This window comes from Oncorhynchus nerka, linkage group LG9b (genome assembly GCF_034236695.1).
Source record: "Oncorhynchus nerka isolate Pitt River linkage group LG9b, Oner_Uvic_2.0, whole genome shotgun sequence".
Classification (NCBI taxonomy): domain Eukaryota; kingdom Metazoa; phylum Chordata; class Actinopteri; order Salmoniformes; family Salmonidae; genus Oncorhynchus; species Oncorhynchus nerka.
Genome location: NC_088424.1, coordinates 33252332 through 33260823, shown reverse-complemented (window position 1 = coordinate 33260823; position 8492 = coordinate 33252332). Strand labels below are relative to the sequence as shown.

Sequence of the window (8492 nt, the reverse complement as noted above, 5' to 3'; positions counted from 1 at the left end):
AGTAAGTTAGTTTAGTGAGTCTGCCATATCAGAGGCAGTGGGGATGGCCAGGGATGTTCGGTTGATAAGTGTGTGAATTTGACTATTTTCCTATCCTGCTTAGCATTCAAAATGTAAGAGTACTTTTGGGTGTCAAGGAAAATGTAAAAAGTACAATATTTTCTTAAGTAATGCAGTGAAGTAAAAGTAGTCAAAAATATAAATAGTAAAGTACAGATACCCAAAATAACTACTTAAGTAGTACTTAAATATATTTACTTCAGTACTTAACATCACTGAAAATGTGATTTTTTTTTATAGAGCCAATATATTTTTTATATATAAATTAAAGAAAATGGAAAATCAAGAACGGCGGGACGAATCTAAATAACAACCACCCCCCAAAATTCTGCAGCTAGATACTTACTTACGTTGTCTGGGTGTGACCAAATAATGATCCCAATGGTTTATCAAACATCTGTGACGTGACCCCAAACTACCATAATCTCGCTGGGGGTACAAGTGTCGCGACAGTTGTTGAAACTGCATTCCGGGGGAAGTCATTTTGATTCTGCGCTCCATATCCACGCTATGACAGCATACGCTTGACTAGAGCCAAAATGGCGTCGGTTTCCCCGATTCTAGTTGCAACTCCCTTCTTTCCCATTCCCTCGGTTAATGATGGCGTCCCACAGTACAGGGGGCAGGGTGTCTTGCGGGAGAGATTTGAATTGTGTGCCCGAGGTTGCTGACACACTTGCAGCGGTCGCTAAACTTGGGTAAGTAAACTGCTTCGTTCAAGCAGTCAAATACTGGAGACGAGTAGGATATGCCTATCTACCCTTCGGCTTCATTTCTACACGTGATGTAGCCAGCTAACTAGCTAACTATTTTAGCGCGGCAGTAACAGCAAACTAGCTAGGTTCATTTGCCGGTGAAATATTAGCACGTGCACTATCACAATGGCTAAGAAATGTTCCTCCTGGCCATTACCTCAATATGATCTGTTGAGAATACATTTGACTGTAGATCCATGACGTTACTTGAATGTATTATCCAATTAAATGTTAACTACGTTTGTAAAGTAATTTTCGTACAATGAACTTTGCAAGAGCATCAGGCTAGTTTTTACATTTAAAATGTTTTTATTTATTTTTTATTTAACAGTTTACTTAACTAGGCAAGTCAGTTAAGAACAAAATCTTATTTACAATGACGGCCTGCCCAGACCAAACCCGGACGACGCTGGCCCAGTAGTGCGCCGCCCTATGTGACTCCCAATCACGACCGGATGTGATTCAGCCTGGATTAGAACCAGGGACTGTAGATCATCGACAACTCAACTAAAGTGTCCCATCTGTCCCTTCTCTTACAGGTTTGACTTCTTGTGCATGCCCCTCTTCCACCCGAGGTTCAGGAGGGAGTTTGAGTTGGATCCCGCCAAAGTCCGATCTGGAGCACATACACGCTCGGACCTGCTACTTTGTGGGCGAGGTGAGGTCAGAGGCAACCTGTATTTATACTGGCCTCAATGGTAGGAACTAGACAGTACATTCTCATTCCCAAGTTCCACTGAGCACAGGAGCATCTACTTACATAAATATCTAATCAGATGTTTTATTACGTGTCAGAATATTGAATTACAATTCTTCCTTACCCAGACTGGAACACTCTGGTTGTTGGAAAGCTTTCTCCGTGGATCGAGACAGACTCAGAGGTGGAGACGGAGCGCAGGAATTCAGAAGCGGTGAGTTGGACATCATGAAAAGACATATTCACACCGTAACAAAAAGTTGCAAAACGCTTTGCAATGGAGGACGTTTCGCTATGAAAATGACTGTTTCTATTGTTTAAATTCAGGTAGGTCCCTCTCCATTTTGTTCTGTTTGGGTTCCGTTTGAATTTTAGTGAATACACCATGGCCTCCTTTGTCCGCTCAAGCAGAACATTTGAAACATATTTGCCACAGTTTGAATTGTTGCTCTCCTTTCATCCCTCTGTCATGTCTCAGGCTCTGGTCCAGGAGCTGAACTTCTCAGCGTATCTGGGTCTGCCAGCCTTTATGATCCCTCTGAAGGGCCCTCACTGTGCCAACCTGGCCCGTGTGCTGCTCAACCACATCCAGACTGGACACCACTCCTGCATGGTAGCTACAGCAGTCAAGAGTTATCTATCTGTACCATATAAGAACTATAACTCATTCTTAATCCTTGGCTTGTGTTGTGACTGGCAATTTCATGGTATTTCAGTGAACTTAAAATTGAAGTTATGAAACCTACAACTAAGAAATTGTGGATTGTGTCATATCAGTTCTGGATCCGGGTCCCCCTGATTTCCTCTGATGATATGCGTGATGACATCATCGAGAATGAGCAAACGAAACACACAGATGATGGCAGTAATGACGAGAAGACCTGGGCCTGGTGGGTCTGCCATCACAGCTAGGGCCACGTGGCTACGGCATCAAGGTTTTCAGCCTTGTTTTTTTGCTTTTTGTAAAAATGTACCTTCTGTTTTTAATTTTTCAGGTGGCATTCATTCAGAACTCTTTGTGACTACAACAAGAGAATCTGTTTAGGTAAGGAAGCAGGACAGGGAAACATGGTTGGAGTGTTGACAAACTGATAAGGAATTGTTTTGGTCACAATTGATACTGACCCTTCTTCCATTCCTTTCCCTGAAGCCATTGAGGTTGGCGCAAACATGCCCACCAACGCTGTGATCGACAAGTGGCTTGGAGAGCCAATTAAAGCAGCTATTCTTCCCACTAGGATCTTTCTGACCAATAAAAAAGGGTTCCCAGTCCTTTCAAAAGCCCACCAGCAAATCATCTTCCGTCTATTCAAGGTACTGTAAATGCTAGGCTATATGGCAATTGTTATAGCAACTACAACCGTTTTATCTTCAGTCTGTCTTCTGTTCTTGAAAATGTATTTTACAAAACATTTCCTTGTTCTCCCAGCTTGAGGCCCAGTTCATCTTCACTGGCACCAGTCGTCACAGTGAGAAGGACTTCCGCTCTTACTTGCAGTACCTTGAATACCTCAACCAGAACCGCCCTGCCCCCAATGCCTATGAACTGTTCGCCAAAGGTTACGAGGATTACCTACAGTCTCCTCTTCAGGTTTGTGTTTAAGTTTGTAAATAGGCATACCTATTGTCTGTATGCATTGGATTCTTTGTTATGTCTAACTGTTCTCTTCCCATTAGCCTCTCATGGACAATCTGGAGTCTCAGACATATGAAGTGTTTGAGAAGGATCCCATCAAATACTCCCAGTACCAGCAGGTAAGGAGCCTTTGACATGCATGTTCTCACAGTATAATACACTAACAGTATTAGTGATGTGGCTGGTAGGGTTTAACACAGTAATATCATTAAGTTCCGATTGGGTTCTCCTGATCTTTATGCAGGCTGTGTATAAGTGTTTAATGGACAGAGTCCCGGAGGAGCAGAAGGAGACCAATACACAGTGAGTAGCTCCAACACCTCACCTCACTGTCTGTCCTCTGAGTATCTATTCTCCTGTGGGTAACGGTATGCATTCTCTGTAACCCCAGGGTGTTGATGGTGCTGGGTGCTGGGAGAGGTCCTTTGGTCAATGCCTCCCTGCGGGCTGCCAAGCAGGCTGACAGAAAGCTCCGTATCTACGCTGTGGAGAAGAACCCCAACGCTGTCGTAACGTGAGTGGAACTTTTTCTCATTTTGAACCCTGACCTCCAAAAGAATTGCCAGCACAGACTAAACTCATTCCAGAAGATAATTGAAGTCCTCCATTTTTTTAAATTCAGGCATTAGGAGTAATTTCCCCGGATAGCTTTGGCAGATTAATAAATCCAGATGAAAATGGGATTTTCTCCACTGAGCTCCTAAAAATTCCCTGTACTGATCCTGTCACACACTCCCAGGCTTGAGAACTGGAAGTTTGAGGAGTGGGGCGATCAGGTGACCGTAGTGTCATGTGACATGAGGGAGTGGGCGGCACCTGAGAAGGCTGACATCATCGTCAGCGAGCTGCTCGGGTCCTTCGGGGACAATGAGCTGTCCCCAGAGTGTTTAGATGGAGCACAGAACTTTCTCAAAGGTAGGGGGGGTCTTTCTAATTGCAGTCATATCATGGGCATTGAAAGACAATAACCATTTATTTTGCCTCATCCACCTCTACCCTTTCATCTTAAAAGTGTTCCCATTCTCTTGTTCCTCTTAGATGGTGGGGTGAGCATCCCCTGTTCCTACACCTCCTTCCTGGCCCCCCTCTCTTCCTCCAAGCTGTATAATGAGGTCCGGGGGTGCAGGGAGCGGGACAAGGACCCTGAGTGCCACTTTGAGACCCCTTACGTAGTCCGACTCCACAACTTCCACCAGCTGGCTGAGCCCAAGGCCTGCTTCACCTTCATTCACCCTACCACAGGTAACACACACGCATACACACACGTCAAACACCCTTACATGGTTAATGCTTACGCACCCTAGCTAACACGGTTAACCTCTTGCTCCTACTGAGACGCTTGCGTCCCATCAAGAGCTCTGGAAATGCAAATGCGCTACGCTAAATGCTAATAGTATTAGTTAAAACTCAAACGTTCATTAAAATACACATGCAGGGTATTGAATTAAAGCTACACTCGTTGTGAATCCAGGCAACAAGTCAGATTTTTAAAATGCTTTTCGGCGAAAGCATGAGAAGCTATTATCTGATAGCATGTAACACCACAAAAGACCCGCAGGGGACGTAAACAAAATAATTAGCATATTCGGCGCTACACAAACCGCACAATAAAATAGAAAACATTCATTACCTTTGACCATCTTCTTTGTTGGCACTCCTAGATGTCCCATAATCACTATTGGGTCTTTTTTTCGATTAAATCGGTCCATATATAGCCTAGATATCGTTATATGTAGACTGTGTGATAAACGGGGAAAAAAAGCGTTTCATAACGTAACGTCATTTTTTTAAATTCAAAAAGTCGACGATAAACTTTCACAAAACACTTCGAAATACTTTTGTAATGCAACTTTAGGTATTAGTAAACGTTAATAAGCGATCAAATTAATCACAAGACGAAGTATATTCTATAGCTGTCCGTCTGGAAAAATGTCCGGGTAGAAACTCAACCAAAATATCCGGTCCTAGACCTGAAGAACTGCGCTACCTTGCATCTGTTTGACCAAGAAACAAATAGTAGGCAAATGACAAGACTCTAGACACCGTGTGGAAGCTGTAGGTACTGCAACCTCAGCCCCATTAATTGTGGTTCACCTTTATCAATGGGTTCAAGTCGCGCAGGGATATATTTTTCCATTTTCAGTGATCAGATTTTCCTGCGCTTTCCGATGAAACGCACGTTATGTTATAGCCACAGCCGTGATTTAACCAGTTTTATAAACGCCTGAGTGTTTTCTATCCACACATACTAATCATATGCATATACTATATTCCTGGCATGAGTAGCAGGGCGCTGAAATGTTGCTCGATTTTTAACAGAATGTTCGAAAAATTAGGGGGTAGAAGGAAGAGGTTAATGATCACACATAAGATATGTACTAAATGCGCTTCTCTCCTTTCCTTCAGATATGAACAACAACCGGTATCAGTGCCTCAGATTCTCTGTGGGGTGTAACACAGTGTTGCATGGCTTTGCTGGATACTTTGAGACCACACTCTACGGAGATGTCACACTCAGTAAGTAGTAAGAGGGGAAAACGATGATGATGAGGTTTTAAGGTGTTTGGATAACATTAACATCAATGTGTGCATCTGTTTGGTCAAGGTATCAAGCCAGAGACCCACTCTCCTGGAATGTTCTCCTGGTTCCCCATCCTCTTCCCTCTCAAAGTAAGTTGACTGTCATACGGTCATGTAAAATGTCTTTACATTTTATTACCCAAAATAATGTAGTGTATTTACTCTTCCTTCCCTCTCCCACCTGCAGCAACCGATCCCTGTGACGAAGGATGATGACGTCGTGGTGAGGTTCTGGAGGTGTAACAATGGGAAGAAGGTGTGGTACGAATGGGCCGTGACAGAGCCCTCATGCTCCGCTATCCACAATCCAGCAGGACGATCCTACACCATCGGCCTGTGAAGATCTCACACCCACATACACCCACATGCATACAGACGCAATTAAACAGGCACTTAGTTGCAAATGAAGTTGAGGTAGTCTTGCTCAAAAGGTCTAGCATTTTACCTATTCACCTGTAATCATGAGCCTGCTCATACCATGAAACCTACAGACCAGGGTCACAGTGAGGGTTTAGAAACCTACAGACCAGGGCCAAATTGAAGGTTTAGAAACCTACAGACCAGGGCCAAATTGAAGGTTTAGAAACCTACAGACCAGGGCCAAATTGAAGGTTTAGAAACCTACAGACCAGGGCCACAGTGAGGCTTTACAAACCTACAGACCAGGGCCAAATTGAAGGTTTAGAAACCTACAGACCTGGGTCACAGTGAGGCTTTACAAACCTACAGACCAGGGTCACAGTGAGGCTTTAGAGCTGGGAATAAGAACCCAATCAATGGTTTAGATGGGACCGATTTTGAGGCTGTTAATTTACAGTATAGTTAGTCCATGCCTGAAACTGACTCCTATCATCCACATACATTCCCATACCTATTGAATTTAAGTTACTTATTTTGCCGGCAGTCAAGAGACCCCCAATGGCAGTATTCAGACAGGCAGCTGAATTTTGATATTTTATTCACTAATTGTTCTTTTGACCAATCAGATCATCTATGAAAAATATCTGATGTGATTGGTCAAAAGACCTATTCCATACTATAACGGATCGATGAAATGGCTCTAAATTGTAACTCGACACACTTAAACTGGTTACAACTCCGATACAGCAGTGTGTAGGAGATGGGCTGTTCAGGTCATATGTTTTTCAGGTGTTTGTTTCTTTTTGTTACGTTTTTTGTCGGATCCATATTGTCAATAAAGACAATTACTAGCAACTTGCTGCTCTTTGCCCTGTTTGTATATGTGCCTCTTGCATCTACTTACTTATTTAGCATGTTCCCTCGTGGGTTAAATGGCAGGCTGTGGTAAGGTTGTTAATCCACTGAATTATTTTTAATTCCGGGTATGCATATCAAAAGGATATTTGGAATGGAAAACTTAAATGCATGCATGTACACAAAGAAATTGTATATAAAAGATCTATTCCTTTTTGTGTCTGATCAGACTGCACCCTGGTTTTAATATCTGACTGCACCATGGCTTGTACAGTGGTGATGTATTCTGTCCAGTAGGTGTCACCATAGGAGAGGTCAGGATCAAATATTGGCATTGAATGTAATTAGCATTTTATTTTTGATTTAACCAGGCAAGTCAGTTAAGAACAAACTCTTATTTACAATGATGGCTTACACCATTTGAGGCAAATCTATCAAAATAACACAAGTAGGTAGCTAAGCCACACATGCTGTCATTTAGGGATCAGGTCCAATAGAAATGGAGAAGGAACACAGCTATACCAACAGAGGAACGTTTATCACAGATTCTTGGAATTGCTGGTAAACACCAAGTTTCCTTCTGGAAAAGAAGACCTTTCTTAAAATCGTCTCCACAAGGCGAGAGTGTTATTGCTGCAGTGTAGGTAATACTTTCACCTTTTCCCACATCAATAATTTTCAAATAAATACTCTGTGGCATTTGAACTCATGTCCTAGGAGTATTTGTAATGTAATTGGAAATAAGTATTTTCAAATAGGAAATTGGACATTTTTTGAAAATACTTCCAATAGAATTAGCTGATTTCGGCCACATTATTTGAAAATACTCAAATACTGTACACAGAAAAATGTGAATTTTTCTGGTAGTATCACATTTTCATTTCATCTCATTACAGTACAACGGTTTGATTTGTTTGATCGTAGCTAGCTACATAGCCGTCTTTGTATCAAAGATAATTGTGTAGTCTAGAGCGATTTTCTAGGTTAGCTAGCCAGCTATTGTCGTTCTTTTAACGCAACGTAACGTAATCAACACTGCTAGCTAGCCAGCTAGACCCCGAATAGCAGCACTGTAGAAACTACTACACTCAACGGAACGACTTGATTAGTGTAGTGTCAACAACGCAGCCACTGCCAGCTAGCCTACAAAGTCAACAACGCAGCCACTGCCAGCTAGCCTACTTCAGCAGTACTGTATCATTTTAATCATGTTAGTCAATAAGATTCTTGCTACGTAAGCTTAACTTTCTGAACATTCGAGACGTGTAGTCCACTTGTCATTCCAATCTCCTTTGCATTAGCGTAGCCTCTTCTGTAGCCTGTCAACTATGTGTCTGTCTATCCCTGTTCTCTCCTCTCTGCACAGACCATACAAACGCTCCACACCGCGTGGCCGCGGCCACCCTAATCTGGTGGTCCCAGCGCGCACGACCCACGTGGAGTTCCAGGTCTCCGGTAGCCTCTGGAACTGCCGATCTGCGGCCAACAAGGCAGAGTTCATCTCAGCCTATGCCTCCCTCCAGTCCCTCGACTTCTTGGCACTGACGGA

At 42.9% G+C, this 8492-nt stretch overlaps 1 protein-coding gene across 1 annotated transcript; it reads left to right on the top strand.

The window, feature by feature from the left end:
* The first annotated feature begins 585 nt into the window (after positions 1-585).
* On the top strand, positions 586-6943 carry LOC115114685 (protein arginine N-methyltransferase 5-like). The gene is made up of 16 exons (XM_029643138.2): positions 586-758; positions 1355-1473; positions 1641-1726; positions 1991-2125; positions 2290-2402; positions 2508-2557; positions 2663-2826; positions 2942-3103; positions 3190-3267; positions 3393-3451; positions 3540-3662; positions 3888-4063; positions 4187-4390; positions 5555-5665; positions 5754-5818; positions 5916-6943. The coding sequence occupies exons 1-16, from the start codon at positions 658-660 to the stop codon at positions 6066-6068; spliced, it is 1899 nt and encodes a 632-aa protein (XP_029498998.1). The 5' UTR covers positions 586-657; the 3' UTR covers positions 6069-6943.
* Positions 6944-8492: the final 1549 nt, after the last annotated feature.

Excerpts from the sequence above, each read along its gene's own strand:
- LOC115114685 (XM_029643138.2), top strand. The coding sequence starts at position 658 with ATGATGGCGTCCCACAGTACAGGGGGCAGGGTGTCTTGCGGGAGAGAT. Across the intron at positions 1,727-1,990 it reads AGCGCAGGAATTCAGAAGCG|GCTCTGGTCCAGGAGCTGAA; the intron begins GTGAGTTGGACA and ends GTCATGTCTCAG. Across the intron at positions 2,558-2,662 it reads CAACAAGAGAATCTGTTTAG|CCATTGAGGTTGGCGCAAAC; the intron begins GTAAGGAAGCAG and ends CTTTCCCTGAAG.